This window comes from Apis mellifera, linkage group LG1 (genome assembly GCF_003254395.2).
Source record: "Apis mellifera strain DH4 linkage group LG1, Amel_HAv3.1, whole genome shotgun sequence".
Classification (NCBI taxonomy): Eukaryota; Metazoa; Arthropoda; class Insecta; order Hymenoptera; family Apidae; genus Apis; species Apis mellifera.
In genome coordinates this window covers 14,254,433-14,282,421 of record NC_037638.1, presented here as the reverse complement: position 1 = coordinate 14,282,421, position 27,989 = coordinate 14,254,433, and the positions used below count along the sequence as shown (strand labels likewise).

Below are 27,989 nucleotides of genomic sequence, written 5' to 3'. Positions count from 1 at the left end.
AATTGATTGTAATACCGCAACAACAATGCAATACCTGCAGTGTCTCTGGTCGGTGTACGTGTCGCCTTTAAACAATAGAAAAGAAATTCGATTATTTTTTATTATTTTTATTCCATTTTGTCGGAATTCAACTGTTAGTAACTCACCTGTCTAGTCTCCATTAGATCTGCTATTGCCTCTTCATAATTTACTCCATCTTCGCTATAATGTTCGAGGATGAAATCCTGTAACGCAATATATATAATAAGTACAGTAATAATACATAGTACATGTGATAAATGTAAATAAAATAGAAACAAAAAATAGAAATTAATAAAATAATAAACAACATTGCATTGTTTGACGAGTTCGATATTAATTGCTTAGCGACCACGAGGATTCGCGTTATGTGTACAAAATGTCGAGAATCACGCTCGATTTGTTACGAAAGCGTTCGGAACATAATGAGGGCGAAATTTCAACTCTTGAAGAGATCGCATTACACCAAGAAAATATTGTGAAGATCGAATTGATTGACAAAACATGCAGGCATATGAAGATTCTATTATTGCAAAATAATCTCATATCAAAAATTGAAAATCTAAGCAAATTGAAAAGGTTAGAATACTTGAATTTAGCTCTGAATAATATAGAAATAATCGAAAATTTGGAAGGGCTTGAGAGTTTGAAAAAATTGGATTTAACTGTTAATTTTATCGGTGATCTTCGAGGGATCAAAAATTTAAGGTATATTATTGTTGAAATATATACAATTAAATTACAAAGAAAAATTAATTTTTGATAACATATCAAAATTCATAACAATATGTTAAAATCAGTCAAATGAAACTTTTCTACATTTTTATAAAAAAAAATTAAATTTTTTTCTAAATTAATTATGTTTATGTTATAAATCATATTTTAAAACTCCACCGAAGTTACTTGAAAACTCCACCGAAGTTACTTGGATAATTTTACATGTTTCATCTATTAATCATATTTTTAATCCTCATTATCGTATAATGATACTAAATCGATACTAAACATCGTATCGCATTGCTAGCATATTCTATTTTCTGCATATGATATATGTAATTCGTGAATATAACGAATTTTATGTATATTATATTTCGTGTTCTGTTTTTGTTTAGTCAATTATAATGCATTCAATTATAAATAAAACATATAATTTTTATTTTGACTCAGAAAATATGCAAATATACGATACGCGATATATAAAACACTCGTATTCTTGGTTTATGCTACCAAAATATATCAAATTATGATTGATATATTTGAAATATTTGATTATGATTGATGATTTTTGATGAAGTAATGGTCTTTCTATTGGATGGAAATTTATAAACTAATAGTTAAAGAGTTTCTCGATTCATTTATAAATTACATAATTATTTAAAATAATTATTTCAATGTATCATAGATATAACGAACATTTGGAACAGCTATTTTTGATGGGAAATCCGTGTGCGGATTATCAAGATTATAGAGAATATGTAATTGCAACATTGGTACAATTAAAGGAGCTTGATGGAACATCGATCGAAAGATCGGATCGCATAAAAGCATTGCAACATTATGCTGAAATCGAAGGGGAAATTGTTAGAAGTTGCGCGAAACATAAAATAAAAAGAGAAGCTGAATTATTAAGTTATCACGAGCAAATAAAATCACAGAAAAATCAAGTAAACAAATCTTTCTTGATTTCATGAAGAGATAATAGTTTAATTATATTAATATATTATCTATTTATAGGAAAATGCAGATAAAGAGGAAAATGAAAATGAAGAGGATAAGCAAATAGAGGACAAAGAAGAAAAGGAAGATGAATTATTTTGGAATCAAACTAGTCGTCACACACCAGAGGAACGCATCGCTATTGCGGAACGATTTTTGCGAAAACAAGCAAAAAAAAATCAGAAAAAGGATCAAATAATTGAATCACAAACTACTTATAAATTAAAATTATTTGATTCTAAAGGCAAACCCTATAACATTAATCAGCCAAAAGTATCTTTCAAGTTGAATGAAGAGGAAGATAGGGATCACATTATTTTAGAGATTGCTCTATATAGGTATGTAATGATTTATCAATATGATTAATCAATAATTAATATTCGAACATTATTATGAATTTAGATACTTGGACACTTGTTACGTTGATGTAGATGTGCATCCTGATTACGTGCGCGTAACTATAAAAGGGAAAATATTACAATTGACTTTACCCTGTGAAGTATCAGTAAACGGTAGCACGGCACGAAGAAATACGACGAACGGCAAGCTAATAATAATGATGCCACGTTTAAATGGATTATCTACGATATTCTCTAATAATAAAAAGATAACTAAACAAAATCCCAACCGATGTACAACAATCGAACGACGATCAGCAACGAGTGTACGGGAATATTTAGAAATTGGTCCGGAAAATAATTTAGATTTTTTGAAAATTGTCAACCCATCGACCAATAAAACAATTGTCAATAATCAAGTGGAAAAATCAAAAAATGAAGAGATTTGTTGCGATAATAATTTAGAGGTACCACCACTTGAATGAAAGAGACTAACTTTCATATAAAACACTCACCTTGAATGGATCCTGAAAGTCTATATCTTTGGTTTCTTTCAAACCTAATGGTATCATTGGCATTGCCGGTTCTTCGCTAAAAATATATATATATACATATATTCAGATATAAAGTTAAGTGAATTTAAGCTGTGTCGGATCAATATAAAAATATTTTACAAACCTGTCACCATTTTGATACAGTTCAACTGAACTGTTTAATTCGGCAAGTTGTTCCTTCAGTAATTGCAAGTTTGAATTAACGAAACTTAATTCTAATGCAACAGTTTCTCTCAATTTCCTATTTGTTGTTGCTCTGAAATGTAAAATAATGTGTAATTATATGTAATTGAATAGCAGTAAGAAGTATATGTAAGAAGAATGAAAGATAGTTACTTAAAAAGATTTTCTGCGCCGGCTCTCAATCGAAGCTCTTTATTGATTTCTTGATTCAATTTGCTTCGTTTGTTCTGTAGTTTTCCTCGACATGTAGCCACTCTAGGATCAGAACCCTGTACAATCAATTGAACATGTAATTTTAATTTGTAGTGCAAGTGGACACTGGTATTAAAATCATCAATTATATTGTATTACAATATAAATAAAAAAAAAAGAATATAGATGAATCTTAACGACAGGAGAGCTTAAATAAACTGAGTATGAATCAAACTTGGGCTCATTAAAAATAATCAAACTATACGTGTATGAGTGATTTATTATTCCCTCGGATTAAAAAGACGAAATTTTTTTCATTCTGAAACATTTTTTCGAGAATTCTTGAAATATTTCTATATATTCTGAAATAAAAAGCTTTTTCTATTCACGAATACTGTAATGATACAATAATTTTACAGAGTTCCTTCTCTTATTTTGTTTCCAACGAAGTTGATTGAAAGAATGTATGATTTTTCAAAAGAACCGCATAAGTTCATTAACATAGCATTTAATCTTGTAATCACATTATATATTTCGATTACTATTTCATGTCAATACGTTGATAATAAAAAATAAACTTCGTCGAGCGAGAAGCAAAACAGTCTACATAAAAAATTCATTAGAGATTACATAGATTCCAGTCAAGATATGGGGTGTTTGATGCTTGTGATTGTGATCATGTGTTTAAGTTTTACTTATTTCACAACTCGTTGATAAAACGCCAATGACTGTACATGCATTTCAATTTACAATTCGATTAATTTGTATATTAAAGCATTCTCTGCGAAACGTTTAAATAAAATCCTCGATGAATAAAGTATTATTTTTATTCTATTTTTTTTTTTATTCTCTCCATAATACTAGTTTATTGTTAGTTTATTTTATTCCTAATAATCTAGTAAATCATAATATCAATTCGAAAAATGAAGAAACGCGTTTATTTATAAAATATTTTTTCTTTCTTATGGCATACCATGCCTTACAGCTTCTTCAACCGACTTCATGGAACGAAAATTCTCGGTGAAAGGAGAGAAACTGATTGATGGTGGGGAGAAGGATAACGCTCTATCTTACCGGGTGCGGCCAGCTACGTAAAAATGTAATTTTAAGGTCGGCATGCTTCATACTTGACTACCGATATTACGATTTCATCTATTAATTCAATGATATTAAATATTTTCTAAATTATTTATTATTTAAGTTCTAATCAATTAGCTATTCTGTGTTTAGTTTTTTATCACAAGAAATCGGGATAAAAATCGAATAAGATATATGTAATAATGAAAATAATCGAAGACCTTACTGTTGCCATCTTAATAATTTTTTTATAATATAGTTTCCTAATATGCTTTCCTAATATTTTCTATTTTTTTTCTCGTGAAAATCAAAGAAAGAACAAGTTTAATACAAAGATACAGAGTATATATGGTATTCAATCTATATTTTTGCAAATTTAATTTTAAATATGTTAAATCTAATATATTAAAAAATTATTTACATTACTTAACAAATTTTAGACGAGTTTACAATATTGCTTCAATTGGTCTTCGATTTGGAAATAATTATGGTTAAGTAGAGTTCAAGGAAACGAAAGGAAGTAAACGCTAACGTTTTTATAGTTTTGTAGTGGTTTTTCGTTACGCGTGGGTATCGCCACTTGAGTTCAGTAAACGAGGCATATTCTATCGAATCTGAAGCATGCTATAGCTTTTCATACCTTGTGAAACAGGAAATGTAATTTTTATTCATTATTTCGTTCGTCTTTAGATTTTGTACTCTCCTGTCGTTTTAATTTTTATTATTTTCATCGGTTATGCAGATAATATTTTCATTTTTGATGATAACTTTTTTTTGAAAATAAATTAATTATTTAACAAATAAGCTTTTATTTTTTAAAATTCATGATAGAAAAAAAAAGTTGCATTACAAGAAAACGATATATGAATGATTTTGATTTACCTGTAATCTTAAATCTGGAAGGATCAGCATAGTTTTGAGTTTCTGGTTATTATTAAAAACAACCGAATTTGATAAATTTATAGATTATTCTTCGTATAATATTATATCACAAGTTGTACCGTTCTTTAAATTCTCGATTTTTATCTGTTTTTCTGATCTTGAAAAAGATTATTCGCTAATTCACTAATTAATATGAACAAATAGATCTAACGGATTCTAATAATCAAGATTTTTTTTCGAAGAATAGTTTAAAATGATCGATGCTTCTCACTCGCGCATACCGATTAATTGAACGCCGATAAATCCATGTTCTTCTATAATCAATTGCAGTAAAAAACACTAAATAAATTAATAGCAAATGTATTTCTTCACATTTCACTCGCGTAAATAAATACATTCAGTACGATAGAATTAAAACAAATTTAACTGGATGAGATGTTATAGAAATAGATGCATTCGATATTTCCGCGATGCATTTCTTTTCTATGAGAAAGCGGAATTCCCAGGGCCGACGAACGGTGTTGCTCGCGCAAAGGAGGGAGTATCAAACGAACTAATGAAAGAAATGAGAGGGGATATATATATATAAGAAAGAGTACGAGAGAAGAAAGGACTAACCAAGAAGATCACTCGATTGGCTCGATATCGATCAAAGGACGAATAACGCGCACAATATAATCCACCAATTTTTCACCTTCCACAATTTACTCTAGTTAATGACCGATTGGATCTCTTTTCTCATTCGGCAAATTTCGCTTCGATTCGTGACAGTCCGACCGACTACGCTCTCTTTCGGTCACTGTCGGTTGTTTCGTTTTTTAATATTATGCTCCATCATTAATAAATATTTTGAAAAATTATTCGCGCTTTTTTGTTTAAATCTCAATATAATTGAATTGTTTTGAAATTTACAATTTGAGATTTTATTATGAACTAGATTAATTTATTAATTTTATGAGTTGTAAATTTATCACATTTATTTAATATACGAATTTCAGCAATTTTTCGACTATTTCATAAAATCTTTCATAAATTTTTTATAATTTGAAATGATTGTCTTTTAACAAATTTTTACTAATCCCTATATTTCATATATTTTTATGCATATATTTATTATTTAAAGCAAATTAAGTAATCGAATTCATGTTCTTTTGATTTCCATATCTACGCTATGATTTTTTTTCATATATTAACGACTGTTTGATTATGTACATTTTATATAACGAAACAAGAGATTGTTAAATTTTATATAATTCTCTTGCAACTTATAAAAATTTCTTCTATTAAAAGTTTCTTATAGAAAATTTTTAAAATTAATGATAAATGAGATATATGTATTTTCTTTATTGTAATTTTTTATATGTAATTTTTTAAAAAAAAATTTTTTGATTGCAATAAATAATATAATTTCTAAATAGAGAAAATCAAAATTTTATTTACTATGCATTTTACTTTTTGAATCATATATTATAAATAAATGATTGCGAATTGTGTCCATTTAATTCGTTATTACCTATCGTAATTTTTTGAGGATTTTTTATTATTACGTGCACATATGCGCGCGCATATAGCACACATACATACGCGCGCGCGCGCACACGCATACACACACATCATTATATTTAAATCACTTTATGAAGCACAAGTAAATTGTAGTTATTTGATTGATGATTGAAAGATAGCATAGAATCAATGAAAAAAATCATATGAATGCATTATGTTGAATGAACAAATGTAAATATTTTACTATTTATGATAAAATAATTATATATAATACATATATAAAGAAAAAATTTGGATATCGTTTTTTATCAAGATATTTTGAATATTTCTGATTTTTGATAATATTTCTGAATTCTTAATTCAGTGAAATTTTTTTGAACGTTATACAAGTATAAATATTTTGAAGAAGCTTCTTTTTTTTTCTTCATTATTTTAGAACAAATTATAATAAAGAAATTTTATCATTATATTTTTATTTTATTATATCATATAAATGTATACGAAATATATTTGATTAAAATATAATATATTTAATAAATAAAATAAATAATGTAAATCAATTAGTAAAATTAAGAAATAAAAAGCGTATTTAAAAAATTTGATGCGATACTCACCCTAATAAAACGTAGTTTATGGGTATCATTTTCGATGATATCTCCTGACACGATAGGTATGTTCATTGTATATTCTTCATTCTATCGAGCGAGCAATATGTATCACCTTCAGAAAATAATAACACGATTCAATTGGTAAACTATTCGAAATCAAATAGAATGTTTCGTCCACGTCAATATTTCTATTCTTTAGTTAATATATTACAAATGTAGATGTGCAAACGAAAGACTGCTGTTGCAATCAAATAGAGATATGGATCGAAACGAGAAAAGTGAGCATCCAATCTGTAGCGTCAATTGTTCGTTCAATTGAGATTCGATATTATACAATTTACTATTCGATGTGATATAGACAAAAAATGCGTATGTTTTTCTTGTCAATAATGGATTTAGATAAAATTACAGTGCGAGCCAACGATTTAAAATATTTAAACATTTAAAATGTCGCCGGATAGATAGGCGAATTGCATGCTTATGTGTTCATATGTCAAAACTGTCGAACACATTTTAACGTAAATATTTCGTTTTAATGTACGGTTATGAATCAAGCGGAATGTGACTGCTAAATCAGAAAAAAATGACTGCGAACAGTACCACGATTAATGCACTGAAATGTTGAGACGCTAAAAGCACGTCGTTTACGCGTCAACTAGCTTGTTGACCGTACACTCGTTGCCCGATACACGCGTGTACCGAGAGATAGGTTTTTCTCGTCATACGAATATATGTGACCTCGTCTGTTTGCAAATGGATTCAACTATTCTCTCACAGGTGTGCGCGACTATAATGACGCGCACGCGTGTGCGCGCTCGAGAGCACCATCGCATGTGCGTATGCGCATATGTATGCCATATACCATCGATGTGCCGTTGCAAGGCTTCTCTGTCGTTGTTCAAGCGACAATTGAAAAGACCAAAGAAATAATCGCAATTAAACCATACCAATATGTATTATAAATATATATCTATTTCGAATTGATTCATCTTTATTTAATTCCATCCAATTTGATATTATTAATCGGTTTATTTTATTTTCATTTTATTATTATCGATTTATTATTTGTAAGCAATTTTTGTTAAAAAAATTGATTGGCAGTTACGCCAATGCACATAAATATATACACGTAACGCGTTTTGTAATATTGATTGTCGCTCGAACAATAATACCAATCAAATACCACACCTTTTACTTAAAGGTATTTCTATTTATCGTAAGGTAAAAAAAAAAAAAAAAAAAAAAAAAAACGTTACGATTTGTATTGATCGCAATGTATTGATACTATCTAAATTCACATATTCACAATATAGATACAAATTATTTTAAATCCGACGTTAATACATACAATATAAACAATTGTTGAATTCGAGATTCGAAAAATAAATGATCTTTCATTATTTTAATATAGCGTCAAAATATATCTTTAAATTCATTTGAATTTTTACAAATCAGTCCGCATTTAAACATTTTACGCAAAAATGCTTAATATTATCGCATAATTCACTTTTTTTTCGACGCTTCATTGATTTGGCACGGTTTGAAAGGTTTCGCGACAACACAAGAATTCGATTACTGATACCGTTTTCATATAATCGAACGAGGCTAATCGATCACCGTGCTCAAGATCAGCCGTCTTTGGATTAACGCAGAGAAAAAGATCTACTGTACGCATATTGTATATGTATATGCATATTTACATAATATTATTTCACAGTCGTAAAATGTATGTTTTCTATTAACGGAATTAAAGTTCAATAAAAGTAAAAAACTAATCAAAAAGTTGAAAATTTGATAGAAAATTTAGTCGAGTTATTTTTATACGTTTTTTTTTTTCATTGTCATTGAAACGCTTAGCATTGTATTATACATGTTACGTATCTACGAAACAATTGCTCTAAACATATTATCCATAACAATAGGAAGACTGCTAGATTAATCGTTATTCGCAAAAATCAAAGCTCATTCTTCCGCTGATATCGAATAAATTAATATCGAAAATTCACGTATTTTTTTAAGTTATTTGTATCTTTTTTACCGATTTATCATTTATTGATAAAACAAACACTCGATCCATCACAGTTTTGAATTTAGGACGGAAACAGGCTATTCCATGGATTATGCCGAGCTTATAAGTTCTCTGTAACAATGTTTGTTAGGCAAAATATTATTTTGGAAATAATCCCTTTTTATAATTTTTTAATACCTCTTCCCTTGTCCCAAGTCTATCTCATTTCTTTTATTAAATTTGTTTTCGTTGTGATCTTTTCTCGTTATTATTAAACATATCGTATACGATAATCGATTTTGAGTATCAGAATACGATATGTATGTATATATATATATGTATATATATATGTATATATATATATATATATATATACATCGCGAGAAGATCTGAATAGATATAGTTATTATATCTAAATACTTACGTTGAAAGTTCTCTTCCTAGCAAACCAGTTCCAACTAATCCGGTACGCGATCGACTTCTATTAAGTTGAGCTCTTCTTTCTGCTGTAAAAAAGAAATATTTACGTCGTTTGTATCCATCTTTCATTGTATGCGCTATATTAACTTGCATCATTTTGCGTCATAAGCATTGCATATCATGTTGATTAGAATTATCTGTTGTGCGCAACATATCAGTTTTAACGAAAATAGTTTAAATACTGATCGATAGTACAGGAAACTTTCTTTATTAAGTTGAAACTTACGATATTTACAACGAATGCAATTACAAGTGATCGATACATGTATACGCGTATATATATTTGATATTTGTTTGTTTCTCGATCACAGAATATAGCACAGCCTATAAGTTTTTTCTTGTAAAAAACAAAAAGTATTATGTATTTTTCTTCTTTCTTTTCTTTTTCTTCTTCTTCTTCTTCTTTTAATTATATTTCTTTTTTATTTTCAAATAATTAACAAAAACTGTTTGGATAATTGATGTAATATGATTTCCCCAAAAATAAAAGATGAAGAAAAGAAAAAGAAATTCGAGAAAAAAATAATCATGTTTTTTTTTCTTAAATTCAATAATGTAATGAGAATTATAAAAATTTAAAAAAAAAAAATAAATATATATAAAAAGAGAAAATAAGAAAAGAAAATATATATAAAAAAAAAATAAAAAAAAAACAAAAAATAAAATATATAATAATGTTAATGAGACAAAATTCAGTCTTGTCGTTAAAATTACATAGATACAATGAAATACAATATAAAACAATTATAGTTATGTAACATTTGAAAAAATTACGACAACAACGCAATCATTTGACAAATCTACCAAAATTTCCAAATTTTTTTCCGATGTTTTTTCTTCATTGAAACGATCTGTTCAGTTTCGGTTGTAATTATAAAATTGCATTCTTGTTTAGTCGATATCGAAAGCGTGTCTTTTTTGAGCGCAAATATCGAACAATTTTTTGATGCGTTATTTGTCAATTTTAACTGATGGAAAGTATCGAGGTTATTATTAATTCGAGATTCGATAGTAATAGGTTCTGTCATTTGAAAAGTAAGTTCGTCCAGCTCAGTCATTTTTCCGTTCGAATTCAAGATCGGACATTGAAACAAACACTTTAAAGATGAAAGCTGGCTGTTCGAATATTGTATATCACAATCATTTTTATTTTCATCTTTCCAACAAAGCATATCATCTAAATTTTTTTTTTGAATTAATTTTAATGGAGTCGTTTTATCAATTTTAGTTGCAATATTGTCCATAGATTTCGATATTCTATTATCCGATTCGAATGCATGGAAAAGGGAACGATTTTCGATCAGCGAAATACTTTCGCTTATAGGACTGCCTAAATAACTGAACAGCTTTCGTGCTTTTTGATTATCGCTAGATCTCAAATGCCTTTGTTTACGATTTTTAACAACACGCCGTACTATACTGTTTCTTTTACGTTTCTTACTTACTATAACTTGTCTTCGTTTAACTGGGCTAAGCTTTACAGCTGTACCTATAGAAATCGTTTGATATGGAGAAGGTGAAACTAAATTCGATTTGACATACGTCGGTGTATGTTTTTTTAGTTCGTCTATCACAAACCCGTAAGATGTAACATATTGGTCGGAATTATTTGATAAATTCGAGATATCATCGAAATTTCGAGATATTTTTATAGAAATTTCTCTTTTCGGAGTTTCTTCAAACATTAATCGATCGATACGTATTTTTTTGGATGCGATTTCAGTTTGTTTTTTTCTCTTAAATGAGCTAATCCTAGATAAAAATTTGTCTTGTTTAGGCGTTCTTGTGACATCAAGTAATAAACGCTTATAAAAATGTTGATTTTCTTCCGGTGTTGTATATTGTGTGAAACCAGAATTTTTTGAAATTGGAAGCATATCACGAGAAAGAGAGATGTTTCGCGTAATATTATTTTGATTTCGTTTAATTGCAAATCGCTTAGCTTCTCCCGATTGATACAATTTAGCAAATAACAACTTCTCCTTCTTCGTAGATTTCGTTGAAGCGTATGCAGTCCTATACAACTTACCACCAGCAGCGCGTGTTTGACGTTTCCGACGTTGATCTGGTCGACTAAACGCGGAACCAGTTTGAAGAGCTTCCATTAAGCTATCCATAACACCTTCCTGAGTTTCATGTGCATTCATATCGACAAGTGCTATTTTTCTTGCTACTCGAGCTGCTTTCTCCGCTTCTGCTTTTTCTCGCGCCTCTCTCGCTCTTCTTTGCTTTTCTTCTGTTTCTCTCATCTTTATTATTTCTTTTTGAGCTTGCTGCAAAAATATGCATCAAAAATAAATGTGATACAAACTTTACTTTTTAATTTCTTTACTTACCATGAAATCATCTTTAAATGTTTTTATATCGCCAAAAAATTCTTCTATTGTATATTTTTGTTTATCAAAAGAAAAAAATTCGGAAATTTCTGTGTATAAACTGTCCATATTTTTAAACATATTTTGAAGAACTTCGTAGGATTCACGGGCCTTTTTTGCAAAAGGCTGTATATTCGATATGATATTTAAGGAAAAGAACATAACTCAAAAGAATATAAAAAACTAAAAGAATGTAATAAAAATTAAATGAAATATTAACGATATTTGTAATTACAATGTAATGATGAAAAAAATGTAAAAAAAAAATCTAAAAAAAAAAAAAAAAAAAAAAAAAAAAGGATACACCCATAACATGTAAAAACATATCTTCATCGGATTGTGGTATTTTGGCATTCGACAAATCTTGTTCGAGATTTCGAATACTAGAATCCATTTGTCGCAAAGTTCTTTGTACATTTTCTAACGAAACTCGACTTGCTCTATCTACATGTGCCAATTCTTCTGTAAAACTGAGACATTCTGAGAACTTTTGTTCTATTGTATCTACTAAATAATGCATTAAAGTCTGTTTGTTATCAACGTCCTTGGTGCTAGTCAACTGAAAATTAAAAGAAATTATTATTATATGATAAAAAAAATAAAATTGAGATTTTGTTATATTGAATTACAAACATAATTACAAATCATTGGAAATTACAAATATGATTCACAACAAAAAACAAACCTTAGTAAGAAAACTAATTTCAAATCCAAATGCTTGACCATTCTTTGAACCAGAATTCATATAATTGCCAAGCAGTAGAATCAATTCCAGAATTCTGGCAAATTTTTTACTATCCTTTACTTCTTCACAAGCTGCTGTGCCTGCCACTATATCCGGTTTTACATCTTGCACTAATTCTTCGTATCGCAGCATGAAACTTAATGATCTCAGTCTCGGCAACAATCTCTTGATTGTCGATATCTATAGTACATAGACTCAAAAATATTTCAAAGAATAAATAAAATAGTTGTTTCAAATATTTAGATACAGTTTTTTTACAGAAAACATTTCAATCAAAGATTGCTCGAAAAATGCACTTACAGTAATACAAAACTGTTCAGCTTCTGTTAAATCATCGTACTGATCTTTATAAAAATGAAGTTTTTTTAATTGATCGGGTGGCGGTAAATACTGTATCAATCCTTGAAGTATATTATCCGAAATAACGGGTCCTTCACATTTGAGTAAACAAGACTTTACCTCTTCATATGACATATGCTTTAAAGTACCATTAAGAAGTATAAGAATATTTTGAGCAGCTTTTCCATCAAGGACTTTTAAATCTTTCACTTTTTTTGATGGGGCTGATCTATATAATGAGAAGCATCATATTATCAATGATCTTTTAAAAATTTTATGTTTTAATAATAGAATAATTATTAGCTAATTACTTATCGACAACGTCATCAATTTTTTTCCCACTTGGTTTTGATGCAAACTTTAGGCTTAAACCATTTAATATTTCGGGACTGGCCAATTTATCCTCTTGTACTTTTATCCAAAATGATTTTTCGGTGAGTTTATGTGGCATGATCTACAACATATGTTGTATTATATAATAATAATAATAATAATAATAATAAATAAAATAATAATAAATAAATAAATAAAAAAGATTATCGTATATAAATATTTACTGCTTTCCAATTTGCTCTTTTCAACGGTGCATCGACTTCCCATTTTTTTTTTGGCTTTAATCCTAATGGAAGTGATTGTGATGTGGAATTAATGCCAATCATCATTGGTGGTGGTGGACCTGATTGTGGCATTGGTGGAGGTTTAGGACTTGCTAGTGTACCAGGCATAGGTGGTGGTGGTGGTCCTCCTAATCCAGGAAGTGGTGGTGGAGGTGGACATAGACCACCAGAACCCGGTAAAGGTGGTGGCGGTGGAGGTGGCGGTGCTATTATTGCTGATCCACTTGCATTCGGAAGCGGAGGTGGTGGAGGTGGAAGATTACCAATTCCAGCCAAACCCGATAAGACTGAACCAATTTTCTGTCACAAACCAAAACAATTATAGTTGATAATAATTATAAGTCAAAAGCAAACTTGTTTATATCAAATAGAAACTCCAAATGAGAATTTCATGATAAACTTACCGCATTACCGTTAGTTGATTTTATTCCTCCTTGCTCCAATTCTCTAATTTTATTTTCTGCATGTTGAAGTTTTGCTTCTGCTTCTTGTTTACTAGCTATAGCTTCTTCTAACTTTTGTAATACTTCAACCAATCGCCTTTCTTCTTCCACTCGCGATTTTTCAACTAATGTATCGATCAATGGTTGGACATCAATTTGAAAGCGCTTAGTTGCACTAAAATCCGGATCACAGCCTGAACGGTGCAACACAATTTGTGATACGCATTCTTCTATTAGTTTATAATAGGCCGGTCTATTAGAAAAAAAGAAAATAAAAAAAAGGAAAAGAAAATAAAAAAAGAAAAAAGAAAATAAATAGTATGCTCTTTCCTACCTGACTAAAGCATCGTCTCTGACGAATAAAAGATGTTGAAGTATTGATAAAAAGTATGGTTCAGCAGACGTTTCCATTACCATATTTTTAATTACTTCAAAACAATCATTTACATCATCTAATTCCAATCGAACGTGATCAAATCTTTGTACAAATTCTTCATAATCTTCCTCTTTGTGATCATTAAAAATTTTCAAATGTCTAGCTAAATCTTCAGATTCATTTTTTTCCAATGTTTCTAAAATATCGGCTAAGCCGACTCGCATGATTTCATTTCGTAAATGCAATCTAAAGTCTAATTCTTCGGCCGAAGAAATGATAGAATTGATAAGTTGAAGGCACTCCACCTATTAATCAACAAGTTGCAATTTACGCATTTTAATAGTAAGTACTAATAAAAGAAAAAAAAAAAAGAAAGAGAAATGAGAAAAAGAAAATAAAGAAAAAAAAAATAAAAAAAAAGTAGAAATAAAATTGAAAAATGAAAATGAAAAAAAAAAAAAAAATTATAGAGTGATTATAAAATATATACTCTTAGATTTTCATTCTTCTTATTCATCAGACCCTGCACAATAGGTAAAAATCTTTCTCTTCCTTTAAATTCTCCGTTCATGGTAATTGCATCCAAAACTTTTTTATGACTGTCGCTTGAAATAAGGCAAACTGCACCAAGCAGTTTTACAGCTTCTGACATAACGGATGGTTTTGTCGGCTCCAATGATCTAGCTACGATCGTGAGTGCTTCCTGATGAGCCAACATCTCCTTTATACCAACGGTATTATTCATAATAGCTTTCAAACATCGAATGCATTCGTACTGTATACGTTCATATCGATTGTCACTGTTATAAAACACAAAAGAATGTCAATTTATCGAAACTAATTACAGGAAATAAAATAAAAAAAAAAAAAGAATATTTTCATTGAACTGTCCAACTATTCAAAAAGAAAAATCGAGTATTTAACAACTGAATATTCGAACTATTCAATTCAATGTTCGTGTTCAATAAATTTCACATGATTTTTGATTTTTGATTAGTCGATCAGTAGTATTATATGGAATATAGATTATCATGCAATTAAAGAACAAACATTAACATTATACATTTTGTTCTTTAATGGCAATTATCGAAGCATTAAAATATATATGTAAGATATTAATATATTTATGGAATATTTTTGAAAGATTGATTCTGGAAGTTAAAACATAAAATTTATATACAAAAATATTACTTAAGTTATAACAAGTTGAAATTTACGTTAAATATAAAACAAGATATAAAACGAAAAAATAAAACAGTTTTATTTCCGAAAGTGCTGTTTCGCATCATCTTTTTCTAGTTTCATTTAATTTAAATATAATTAATATATCATAATAAATATAATTAAATTGCTTATAATGTAATAAATAAAAGCTTAATAATAAAATTTCAATCAAAATGTAAAATTTTTACACATCAATTTTTATATTATCCATTGTATAATCCATTCTACAAAAATATTCTATAAATATATTAACATTCTGTTGATTTATATAAAAAACATATAAAAAAAATTTTTTTTGCATAAAATTTACAGAATCTTGCTTATAAATTATTCATATAACGCACATACATATATGTACATGTATAATATTACTAGTGTTCTCATATATATATATATATATTTATACATCGGACGTTATAATATACTAACGTGCATCTATATCATTATAAAAAGCTAAGAAGAGGAAAAAAAAAAAAAAACAATGCAAAATATTCTAAATTGCTATAAAATTAAAACAAATAGTATTTTTACAAAGATTACCTATTATAATATATGAAGGCACTGCAATAGAATAATATGAATATTAGAAATTCTTAATCGGACAATATTAAATACCAATGCTATGATACATGACATAATAATTTTTTTTATGAAAAATACTTACTTTCGATAGCACTCGTTGAGCGTCGCTAAAACCTGTTTCAATCCTTTTGTACCAAATTCCTGAACCCAACTTAAAGGATTGTTTGTCAATGCTATTCTTAATGATTCAATGCAATTGTAGATTTTGTTGACACTTAAATCAGGTTGTGCCAAATACTGAATATAATCCGCAGGTTTATCAAATTTTGATTTATTCTCTTGAATGCTACCTTTATAATGCAAAACCAACATCTCTCTTTTCTTTGCTTCCGATTGTTGTCGTAATGGTTCTTTTTTTTCTTCGGTTAAATTCATATTAGCCTATTTCGATAAAAAATTTAATTATTTTAAATCATATATCATGGATTTAAAGATAGATCTTAACTTACCAACATTTCTTCAAATTTGTCATTTACTGTCTCTTTATCCATTCTTTCGATAATACAACGTTGCTGTTCAATCTCATTGAAATCATCACCGGAATGAGGTCGTGGTATAGTATTGTTTCCTAAACCACTTCTGACCCCACCTCCGCGCCCGGATTTTTTTGGTCGGCCGAACCATGTGTCCAGCTACAACAATAAATAAAAAAAAAAAATAAAATAAAAAAGAAATCAATTACAAAATTGCTATCGTTCTAATTCGATCTTAATATAGCACTCACTCACGAATAGGGATGATGATATTACATTATTCGACTTTCAATTCGTATAAATTATCAAGAAATGAATGTAATGTCATTGCATTATTCTTAGAATTAATCCCTTTCTTCCCTTTTCTTTTCTGTCTTTGTTTTTATCTCTCTTCATTGTAACTCCACGATTTCATATTTGAAAATAAATTTTACTCAATCTGTGATCATTAGTAGAAAGATTTAAAAAAAGAAAAAAGAGAAGTGTCTTATCGTTTATAGTAATCGATGCATCAAAATTATTCAGTTATTTTTATTGAATAAAAAAATTTTGATTTTTCTTTATCTACAATAATTGACTTGTTTATAATATTGTTTATAATATCGTTTTTCATTCATCCGATAAATATATCATGATAGTAATGTAAAATTTTTCAAAGTTCAGATTTTTTGAGATAGAAAATTTTTCAATAAGTTCCCGATATATGATATATACAATTCAATAAAAAATTTCGATAAAGCATAGTTTTCCGTTTTATTTCAGAGTAGAGCAATGAATCGGCAAGGCGCGTCACGGCGCGGTTGTTTCGTGACCTTCGCACAAATCAAGATTGGTGCATGCGAGCGCGTCCCTTCGGACAGATATTGAATCATAGAGTGAAATGTTTTCTTGGGTTAACGAATGAATAGTATCAAATCGAAAAGTAGAATCAAGTTAACGGCATCATCATTGAGTCATTGAACGGATTGAAAGAAGGGAAAATCGCATTGGCCTCGATAATATCCAAGAAGCGCGCCTGCGTAATGATTACAAGTCTATCTACGATCAACTAAGTAAGTAGATTGCCATCGCATCATGTGTCTCGCAGATTGGTCTTCATGCGTTCATACCTCTTGATGCGAATAAAATGAGAAACTATTTCATGATTTTTTTATTTATATTGTAAACAATTTTTCCTAATAATTTCAAATTCTTGTAATCATTTTATCTCCATATTTTTTTTTTATATATTTCTCATACATTCTATACGAATCTATACGAATTGTTTTTTCTTTCCTTTATTTTTGTCTTTACTTTTTTAGGAATTTTTAAGATAATTATGTAACAACATAATTTGGTTGTTAAAGAGAAAATAATTATAAATGTGATAATTGGCAACTTTAATGAAGGTGTGATAATAATAATGATTCACGTTTAAAGTTTTGTATGTCATTTTTCGACGTCATGATCGTGAATAGTTCAAGGTTGCGACAATTTGAATAAAAATAGTATTTTAAAATTATTTCAATATTGTTTAACATCTTAAATTTACAAAAATATTTTGTTCTTTTCTACTTTCAAAATTTACATTAAAAATTAACTTTCATATAATATATAGATTTTATCAATTTATTGACAACATTATACGCTAATGAATTGTTGTTAATATAAAGTATAGTATGAGAGTATAGTATGAGAAAAGAAATGTATGCACGGATGAGATCAAAGTTATTTGAATGAATGATGATATAATTTCTATAAGTGAGTGCTTTCGTTCCATCCTTTTCTTATTATATTTTATATTTCTCGTTAATTGTTTTGTTTGTGCGCAAAAAAAAAAAAAAAGTAAAGAAAAACATATTATTTGCATATCTTAAATATGTAATTATGTTTTTTGCATATTTCTCGATTATTTATACGATAAATTGTTTGAAAATAGAATTAAAATTTTTTTAATTAATTAATAATAACTTTTCATTAAATCTTTTTAATTAAATAATTTCTTTAATCAGCAAACAATTTTTTAAAATTCTCAGAAATATTTAAAATTTTAAATCTTAATAATTATTAACAAAAAAAAAAAAAATAAAAAAAATTCTGGAAATGGAAAAAGCCAATATGAAATAAAATAAAATGATGAAAAAAAAAAGTATATTGAATTAAATTCTGATTATCTTGTCCTAATATATATCGTGCAAAATAATTTTTTTCCGTATGTGAAATTACTTTGAATGATTTATCTGATTCATTTAATAATATATAATAATATTTTATTTTTCAAATCATATTCGAAAATTTAATCATCCCGACAAATAAATTTTATACGATAATATACCTAAAATTAAAATTTATTTCGATTGAATATTTATTCTGTTATCGCATAAAACCCATAATTATAGCAGAAAATATAACGTATGTGCGTTCACATTCATATATATATATATATATATCATATGTATTGCTAAGATTTAAATTAAGAATTTCAACGTAATGTTATATTTATTTTTAATCGTATTCTTATAAAAACGATTTTCAAACTAATGAAATACCATTATATTTACATAATAATAATTTAAATAATTCAGTACATTAGTAGTTTAATAGTTTAGTTTTAAATTACTACTTTTATTGATTGATTTTGTTTGAATATTATTAAATATTGTAAAATTGATTATTTTTACAAGCATGATTCGATTATAAAAATTATTATCAACTTCTATATTAATATTATCAATATATTAATTATTATCAACTTCTATTAATGTATATTATATATTATATTATATAATATATTATTATAATTTTAATATCAAAAGATATTTATACTTATATACAGAGACATTATATATGTCATAATTTATTTAATTTTTTTGAAAATTTTATATAAGTTGATATCGCATAAAGAAGACAATTTTCAAATTTTATCATTAAATGGATGATAGTCGATGAAATTCGAATAAACAGTATAAACAAGAATTAAAAATAAATCATATTTTGTATTTCTTTTCTGCATTTCTATTTATATTGTAATGTTCTATTTATATTGTAATCATATTAACTTTAATTCTATATATAATATAATACTTACAAAACCTGTAGATGATTTATCTTTTCTGTTGGCCATAGTTTAATCTTCCTTGGTTGTTACCTTCTATTATACATTGTTTTTCTATAAAAAATAAAATGATATGAAAAATTTTTTATAAACATATATTTATTGTACAGTAAAATTTATTAAATTTCTGATAATAGTTCCTATATTAATGTAATAATTTTATAAATAAATAATGAATAATTATAAATAACAATATATTAATAAATATTTAATAAATATATAATAATATGATATAATAAATTATAAAAATTTATAAATTATTTATATTGATATTTATTTTATAAGAAAATGTTTTATATTTGAAAAATCTAACAGGTGGTTCCAAAATTAACAATTTTATGTATGATTATATTTGTAATAAGGTATTTTATAATAGTCCCATATCAAATAAAGATTTAACAAATTTAAATTATGTATTATCTAATTACAAAATTTCTCATTTATCAGTCATTTTCGATTCTAATACATTTTAATTCATTAAAATAAAATTTTATAAAAATAATAGAAAGAAAGCAAAATATAATATTAAAATAGTAAAATTATCTTATTATATAAAAATTTAATCATATATCATAATAAAGAAACTATCAAATTATAAAAATAATCTAAAAAGAAGAAGAAATAACACTCAATATTATATTGGTAAAAGAAAAAAAAAAACAGAAAAAAAATAAATAATTCTGATTATATATATTTTACTGAAATATAAAACGATTTTTTATAAAAATTATTTTACTTACCTAATATTACTTAAAATTTTATTCGTCAACATACAGTTTTAATAATTACAAATTCAATATCATTTGTATTCATTCGTTATTTGTATTAAATTAATCGGTAAAAAAATTTAACAGTTTTTCTTAAACCATATAAAAAATACTTGTAATTTCTCGAGCAAACTAAAATGACCTTTCCATAGATAAATATTCATTTCATCCGTTATGACAATGGAACACCTGCCAATATGAAAACAAGTTTTTAGAAAGAATCACCAAATTATTAACAAAAATTTTTACACTTCATAATAAAAAAATAGTAGATTAAAAAAATATTAATAACAAATATTATTAATTAGGAAAAGAAAACTGTTGTATCACTTAATATATGTTTGTTAAATGAAAAGTCGTACCGAGTAGCATGCGAGAAACGTTACTCACGCACAACAGCGCCAATGAACAACGAATTGCAAATGTCACTTTTTCTCCATATCTACGTCGGTATTGTAGAAATATTTTTATCATTATTCACTATTGCCTTTTATAAACTCCTTATATATTGCTTTCTAATAGTAGTAAATACAATATATTTACAATATATTAACTACATAAACATTATATCATTTTTTAATATTAATTTTCAATTATAATTTCTATTTGTTATTTATATATATATATAAAATAATATATATTCTTAAATAATTTTCATTATATATATTATTATATATATATTAAATAATAAGAATCAAAATGCAAAACATTTTTTGGTTTAATGATTTAATTTAATTTAAACTATATCAATTATATAGATACATATTGAAATAGAATTATTACTGTTAATCACATCAAAAATGTATATAAAATACACGATTTTATTAATATTCATATATTAGAATAGTGCTAGAAATAAATTGACACACAAGTATCAATTTTCAAAAAGATATTTATATCTAAATTCGTTTCTACAAGAATCTCTCGTGTAAATATAACGTAAAATTCTATAAAAATATATTTTTAATAAAAGATGAAAAGTATTTTTTTAATTGATTCAATCTATCTTATGAAATATTTTTTTTTTCCTCTATTTCATCTATTTCTTTCTTCTTTTTTTCATGAAATTTTTTATTATATTTATATTTAAATATTTGCACTATATAAAAAGAAATTGAAATATTTTATGTAATATATCAACTATTTAATATCAGCTATTATATTTTATGTATTTTATTTTTTATATACATAAAATTATTTCCGCATTTGATTTTAACAAAAAAAAAAAAAAAAAAAAAAAAAAAGAAAAAAAAAAAACCAAAAATTTACGATTATATATACTTACAAAAAATCTATGCATATACGTTATGCGTTAACGATCTTCCTATTTAATATTATATGTATTCTAAACTGCTTTTAATAAAATAAAAAATAAAAAATACATCGACGTTTTATTGTTTTACAGTATACAACGCGATATTATCTGGACGCATGTGATTAGGATAAAAAGATAACATATTTCGCAAGATTATATGTAAGGGATAATGCAAATTAAACTTTATAATACAATTTAATTTCAAAGATTAAAAAATTTGTACAGTCTCAACAAATATTTTTCATCCCAGAGTAAAGAATTGAAAAGTACTCGCTTTAGTTTAATTATCATTCGATCATTATTTTACAAATGATAAAGACATTTCATTTCTTACGAAATTTCAACTAACCTTGGTTTGCAACGTAAATGACAGTGCTTATATGTTTTACATCACATTTCTATATCATATTATATTATGTTAATTAATGTATAAATATAAGATTTACCAAAAAATTACTACGTAAAAATTTATGAAACCTAAAAACTGTTCTATTAAATATCTCCTAAGAGAAAATAATTCGCAATATTTAAAATTATGATTTTATGTAATAAAAAAAGAGTATTAGCGTTGAATTTCGATGCAACGCAATATACACGTAATTTAAGTTATTATTATTAATTAAAATTAAATCTATGATTCAGAAACCGAATTAAATTTTCGATTTCATGATCATTATAGATATTGAAAAATAACATGATCTATCTTTTTTTATCATTTTTATAATTTCTTTTTACCCTTTTTTATTCTTGCAAAAATGATCTAATGCTATATTACGGAGGCAAAAAATAAATTCTCTTTTTCGCATCCGATTATAAAATATATTCATTCATCGCTCTATGTACAAGCTAAATGTACATATGAGTTTATAAATGTATACTGCAATAAAAGTAAACGTTCATACTGTGCACCAAAGGCCGTGTAGTCATATATTGTAAATCGCATTCCATGCACTCGCTACTTGATATCTTTGTGACTATTTCATTCATAGTAAGTATGCAACATTTTATTTAATAATAATCCTGCTCTTAAAATATACACCAAATGATTGAACAGACATTGTGAAACAAATTTGCAAACAAATAACAGATAAGATGAAATCATTGAATTTATATGTCTGCAATGTTTATGTTATAACTTTATCAATGAAAGTTTTTAATTCGCTAATTGTTACACAAAAACATTGCAATATTTTTGTTTCTCATATAGAAACTTATAGAAACTTATATAATTATTGCATATATGATTTTTGCGCTCTTTCGGTTTTTTAAAGATATGGATGAACAATGTTATTTTTATATCATAATTATTTTTACGTAAAGATTAATTAAGTATTATACAATTAATCTTGTTTAACAAATAGTTGACTTTATAATAACATTTTATCCTATCCAAAATCTTAAATGAAATTAATAATTTATATTTATATTTTAACGTAATCTATCTTTTTTTTTTTTTTTTTTTACAAATTTATGGATATTCTTTGTCATTTATTTAATAGAAATATGTGGGTGCTTTAGTTTGAAATGAAACTATCACTTTTCCCTCTCCATTCGTCGTCGAAAAAAATAAATCAAAAATCATTAAATCGATAATAGAAAAAGAAGAAAATAAAAAAAAATAGTAGAAAGAAAATGAAAAATATTATATATAAAAACATTGATATACAATTATAAATATGTTTTCACATTTATTCTGACAAAGAAATAAATTCGATTAATGATGAATATTAATGATCCAAGTTTAAGCAAAATTTTTAGAGAACAAATTACATGCACATAAGATTGCAAAAATTTGCAAAAATAAAAGGCAATATTAAAATATCTAGAAATTGAATTATGTATGTTTCTATTTAATGAGATTGTAATAAAAATATTATACAAAAACTAGAAAAGATAGAGAAAGAACGACGAATAGAGGGCATAAAATAAGATATATAGTTTATCCAATGAATATAATTAATACCTGCTTTACGTGATATATTTAGAATAAAAAACAAAACAAAAAAAGAAACTGTAAACAAACTATAACAATTGTAAATATTATACAGATTATTAATCAATATCATATTATTATTTTTTATATAATAAATCAGACACGATCGATATAATATTTTGTTAAAATAAACATAAAAGATATATGTTTACTATGTGAAAATTGAGTACCAATTACTATATTTAATCATATGCAGAAAATATTTGATTAATCTTAATGATATAAAGTATTAAAATATTTACGTCTCTCTTTCAATGTAATTTGTCGTTCAATCAATGATTATAAAAAGCAGGTTTAAAGAAATGGCAAAAAAATATCTAATAACGTTTAACTATCGAGAAGGATTGGCATCAGTTAATAGAAGTTCCAGATTTGTATATCTCCCGCATTTTAAATGAGATAGTCGATTCAAATGCTGATTGAGCGTATTTGCAGCAATCGGTCGACAAGGTGCGACACAGGGTGGAGTTTCACCAATTATTTCAATGATGTTTGCTATGAAAGATGACCATTCCGAAGATAAAGAATCATCCGTGGGATATAATTTTTCTGCTTGTTCAAACATCGAAGCAATTACAGATACACCAAACTAAACAGAAAAGCGTTTAAATGTTGAAACCGATGTAAAAAGAAAAACAAAAAATTAAAAAATTTAACAATAAAGTTTTAAACAAACCTTGTTTGTCAAAGCAAAAGCTAAACTGTTGTTCTTGATAGGTTGATTAGCGGAGTCAGACAGTGATCGAGCTAATCGAAATATTGTATTGAAGTTTTGCACAGTATCGAACCATCGTTGAAATTCCGAATGCAGGCTTATCAAGAGGTGAGAATCTCTACGACCTATAATAGCTAATCCTCGAAATATCGCGTTCCATAATTCTTCTAATTGATTACGATGGTCCGTTACATTCAAATATGGCAAGAACCTCAACAACAGCGTCTGCGATAAATAATAATATTCGAATGATCAAAATATAATTTTCTTTCTTTTTTTTTTCAAATTTATGTGTGTGTGTGTATATATATATATGTACGTATTTTATTTCTTATAAAGATATCTATTTTATTTTCAGCTCACTTACCTTTCCTTTTCGAATACTTAATATGCTCGCTAATTTATCATCTTGTATTAATTGAAGAAAAGCTGATAATATCATATTTATTATATCTGAGCTACCTTTTTTAATATTATTTGTTTCATTCTCTCCTTCTTGATTTTGTTGCTGCTCACTAAGTAGAGCCAAAGGATTATGCAAGTCTTCAAGTTTTAATTGAATTATATATAACTGAAAATAATATTATTCATGCAATAGATGCTCATAAATAAAACGAATTTTTGTTAAATATAAGAAAAAAATTAATACCCTTTCAATTTCGAGTAACAATTGTCTTGTTCGCTTTGTATCTTTTTGTTGTATTTGAGTAGCTAATTGAGGATCACTATTTGGTACAACATCCATATCAATAACTTTACGCGGTGCAATAACACTAGCAAACTGTAATTTTCCCAAAGAATTTTCAAATTGTGTTGGTGTATATATGGATTTTGAAAGTACATGATGTGGTTGTTCTCGATCTCTGAAAATAAATATAATAATGATTATTATTATTCATTTTATCAAGAATTTAAAGAAAATTAGAAGAATTTAAAAAAAATTTCAAGAAAAAAAAAATAAATAAATTGAGAGAGAAAAAAAAAAGAAAGAAAATAAGAGAAAAATTTACCTGGAATCTCTATGATAATTATTATTATTGTTGTTATGTTTTTTATCTTTTTGCTCTTGATTTATACATTGTCTATTTCTTCTATCGCAAAAAACGATGTAATAATAATCGTCAACATATGGTTCATTTGTATTAAGTTGCAATAATTGAATATTAATTAACCACTGTTTTTCCCGAGTACTCATGAGACCGGCATATTCATCATATTCTCCTGATCCAATGATTCCATTTATTCCTTGACAATGATGATTATAATGATAATGTCGTTGATTATTTCGATCATGATTACGATGATGTTGATTGTTCTTAAAAAATGGTTGGTGATTTCCTTGTTGTTCCCCTTGATGATGAAAAGCTCTATTTTGATTTCTTTGATTTCCAGAATGCGGAAAAGAATGTTGCTGTTGTTGTTGATGACTGGTCTGATTGCTAGAGAAAGGAGGTATCATACTATGATCTGCTCGTAAAAATGGAGGTGGACATAAATTCGAAAGCGATGGTTGCTGTAATAATATAATTAATTTTAACAAAATATTTTTTAGAAATATTTATATACAATTAATTATTAAAACTTACAGGAAAATTATTACAAAATGAACCATGAATTGGTTGTCTTTGAGCAGTATGTGGTAACATCAAATGTGCTGCAATAGGATATCTCAGTACATTTCCAGTTTGATCTATAAAAATAAATTTATTTTTTTTTAAAATAAATAATATTGATTTCAAAAGAAAATAATGTGAATTCAGATTTATATTTTTTTAATTTATTAATTATGAAATTTAATCATTGTACTTACTGGCTAATAATCTAGGGTGCTGTAAAAATTGAGGATGAGGAAATCTCATGTTTGGTAAAACAACAGGATGTGGAGGTATACCCAATCCTGGCGGGAAACGCGGTGGTGCAGACAAAGATTCAAACAAAAGTGATCCATCAGATTTCTGTTGTTGTTGTTGTTGCTGTTGTTGTTGTTGCGGTTGTTGTGTTTGAGTAGGTTTATTTAATCTAGATGCTTGTCTATTTGCAATTAATCCCTTTTCCAATTGTTCCACTGTGCATACATTTGTTATAGCTGGTGATAAAGTCAAAGGTGGTCGAGGTTTAGGAAGGGCTAAATTGGAAGGATTATCCCATACTCCAGGACGTGGAACAATACCTTCTTTCTCATCTAATACCAAATGGGATAAATTATCTTCAATATCTAAATTGGTTACATTCTGTAACAATAATTATAATTTTTTTTACAAATCAGTTGGTATAAATGATTATAAATAAAAAAAAATAAAATTTATTTACTTTTTTGTTTAAAGTATTCTGATGATGAGGGCGATTGGATTCTGTAATTTCTGCAAGTTTTTCATGATCTTTTTCCCAATCGCCAATAGTAGCTTCAGATCCAAAAGTTTCATCATTCAAAGCATCATATTCTTCCTCTTCTCCAAGATCATCTTCCTCAAAGGGACATTCAAGACCATCTTCTAAACTGCTATTCTATATAAATCATAAAAAATATAAAAATAAAAATAAAAAATGTATATAAAAATAGAAAATAAAAAAGAAATATTATTAAAATAATATTTTACTATTTTTAATTTATTATTAATTAATTATTTTACGATAAATTAATTAAAATTAATACAAAATTGTATTGAACGACAAGTAAAAAAAGTTTGATACAAAGATAATAGCAAACTATACAACGATCATTCGCTTTCTTTATTTTGTTAAAACATCTATCAGAAAACTAAAATAAAACAAAATTATGGAAGGAAAAATTAAGAAAAAATTAAAATAAAACAAGCTTGTGAACAAAAAATAATAATTAATACAAAAATAACAGTATTAATGACCTTTGAAGAGATTAAAACATTGACGAGGTTATGCGATGTATGTATCTCCATAACGACTGGAAGTGGTAATGATACATACTATGTATTTTAAGAACTATATATGCGTAAAAAAAAATAATAGAATATAAGATATAAAGAATTCGCTAAATAATCTTTGCCAATTCATGTAATATAAATAAGTTATTCGTGTTAGCATTGGATTGCATTGGACACTTTTTAATTCGTTATATTCTGATGAAACCACGACGCGACTCTTGGTTAAAATCATGCACAATCTTTTAATCTTGTCGTAACATTTTTCATTATTTTTAAACAGAGGTGAAAAGAAAAAATAATCCCAAGAGGAACTTGCTTACTTACTGCAAGCGACGTATCGAAACCGAAAAAGAAGTCTGCCATTTGTCGAAATTAAATGTGCAAAATGACATGTTCTGATCAAACGTCAAGCGATACGAAATGCATCAGCTGTCATGGCGGTTCACTATGTGAATTCATAACTGTATTCTAG

General features: G+C 26.6%; 3 protein-coding genes and 1 long non-coding RNA gene across 10 annotated transcripts; 2 read left to right on the top strand and 2 right to left on the bottom strand.

Moving 5' to 3' along the window:
- Positions 1–9: 9 nt before the first annotated feature.
- LOC412191 (protein diaphanous) lies at positions 10–21,077 on the bottom strand. 4 transcript variants are annotated; one of them, XR_003306509.1, is made up of 23 exons: positions 20,957–21,077; positions 20,568–20,783; positions 19,801–19,881; positions 16,985–17,172; positions 16,710–16,892; positions 16,343–16,641; positions 16,219–16,239; positions 14,945–15,254; positions 14,413–14,759; positions 14,040–14,331; positions 13,576–13,935; positions 13,330–13,472; positions 12,980–13,247; positions 12,620–12,859; positions 12,239–12,493; positions 11,896–12,060; positions 11,589–11,832; positions 9,504–9,585; positions 2,963–3,078; positions 2,751–2,882; positions 2,588–2,663; positions 147–224; positions 10–65 (listed from the first exon to the last, which is right to left on the bottom strand). XR_003306509.1 is itself a non-coding variant. In XM_395654.7 (18 exons), exons 3-18 carry the CDS (start codon positions 19,834–19,836, stop codon positions 9,190–9,192), a joined length of 3,267 nt encoding a protein of 1,088 aa, XP_395654.5. In that variant the 5' UTR covers positions 19,837–19,881; positions 20,568–20,783; positions 20,957–21,077; the 3' UTR covers positions 8,286–9,189. The 4 variants fall into 4 exon arrangements, 1 of the variants encoding a protein (XP_395654.5); XR_003306507.1 differs by lacking the exon at positions 16,985–17,172; XR_003306508.1 differs by lacking the exons at positions 16,219–16,239; positions 16,985–17,172.
- On the top strand, positions 235–2,602 carry LOC100578952 (protein tilB homolog). Its single transcript, XM_003251546.4, has 4 exons — positions 235–726; positions 1,421–1,682; positions 1,753–2,072; positions 2,137–2,602. The coding sequence occupies exons 1-4, from the start codon at positions 398–400 to the stop codon at positions 2,555–2,557; spliced, it is 1,332 nt and encodes a 443-aa protein (XP_003251594.2). The 5' UTR covers positions 235–397; the 3' UTR covers positions 2,558–2,602.
- Positions 14,668–26,130, top strand: LOC100576230. 3 transcript variants are annotated; one of them, XR_003306511.1, is made up of 3 exons: positions 14,668–14,796; positions 17,496–17,785; positions 26,010–26,130. It is a non-coding gene; the product is annotated as an uncharacterized LOC100576230 (long non-coding RNA). The 3 variants fall into 3 exon arrangements; XR_003306512.1 differs by lacking the exons at positions 14,668–14,796; positions 26,010–26,130 and adding an exon at positions 18,035–18,557 and having other exon boundaries at positions 17,398–17,785; XR_003306510.1 differs by lacking the exon at positions 14,668–14,796 and having other exon boundaries at positions 17,400–17,785.
- LOC411850 (protein PAT1 homolog 1) lies at positions 22,086–27,986 on the bottom strand. 2 transcript variants are annotated; one of them, XM_006570623.3, is made up of 9 exons: positions 27,842–27,986; positions 26,928–27,122; positions 26,428–26,848; positions 26,204–26,307; positions 25,628–26,130; positions 25,267–25,480; positions 24,985–25,188; positions 24,579–24,842; positions 22,086–24,491 (listed from the first exon to the last, which is right to left on the bottom strand). In XM_006570623.3, exons 1-9 carry the CDS (start codon positions 27,878–27,880, stop codon positions 24,234–24,236), a joined length of 2,202 nt encoding a protein of 733 aa, XP_006570686.2. In that variant the 5' UTR covers positions 27,881–27,986; the 3' UTR covers positions 22,086–24,233. The 2 variants fall into 2 exon arrangements, with proteins under 2 accessions (XP_006570686.2, XP_026301892.1); XM_026446107.1 differs by lacking the exon at positions 27,842–27,986 and adding an exon at positions 27,482–27,547.
- Positions 27,987–27,989: the final 3 nt, after the last annotated feature.

What these genes read in the sequence shown, in the direction of transcription:
- LOC100578952 (XM_003251546.4), top strand. Translation starts at nt 398, where the DNA reads ATGTCGAGAATCACGCTCGATTTGTTACGAAAGCGTTCGGAACATAAT. An exon ending in TAAAATCACAGAAAAATCAA is followed by an intron (nt 1,683 to 1,752) that starts GTAAACAAATCT and finishes ATCTATTTATAG; the next exon opens with GAAAATGCAGATAAAGAGGA. An exon ending in TTAGAGATTGCTCTATATAG is followed by an intron (nt 2,073 to 2,136) that starts GTATGTAATGAT and finishes TTATGAATTTAG; the next exon opens with ATACTTGGACACTTGTTACG.
- LOC412191 (XM_395654.7), bottom strand. Translation starts at nt 19,836, where the DNA reads ATGGCCAACAGAAAAGATAAATCATCTACAGGTTTT. An exon ending in ACAAATTTGAAGAAATGTTG is followed by an intron (nt 16,642 to 16,709) that starts GTAAGTTAAGAT and finishes TTATCGAAATAG; the next exon opens with GCTAATATGAATTTAACCGA. An exon ending in CTCAACGAGTGCTATCGAAA is followed by an intron (nt 16,240 to 16,342) that starts GTAAGTATTTTT and finishes ATTCTATTGCAG; the next exon opens with TGCCTTCATATATTATAATA.
- LOC411850 (XM_026446107.1), bottom strand. Translation starts at nt 27,532, where the DNA reads ATGGAGATACATACATCGCATAACCTCGTCAATGTTTTAATCTCTTCA. An exon ending in ATGTTTTAATCTCTTCAAAG is followed by an intron (nt 27,123 to 27,481) that starts GTCATTAATACT and finishes TGATTTATATAG; the next exon opens with AATAGCAGTTTAGAAGATGG. An exon ending in CTTTTGCTTTGACAAACAAG is followed by an intron (nt 24,492 to 24,578) that starts GTTTGTTTAAAA and finishes TTTTCTGTTTAG; the next exon opens with TTTGGTGTATCTGTAATTGC.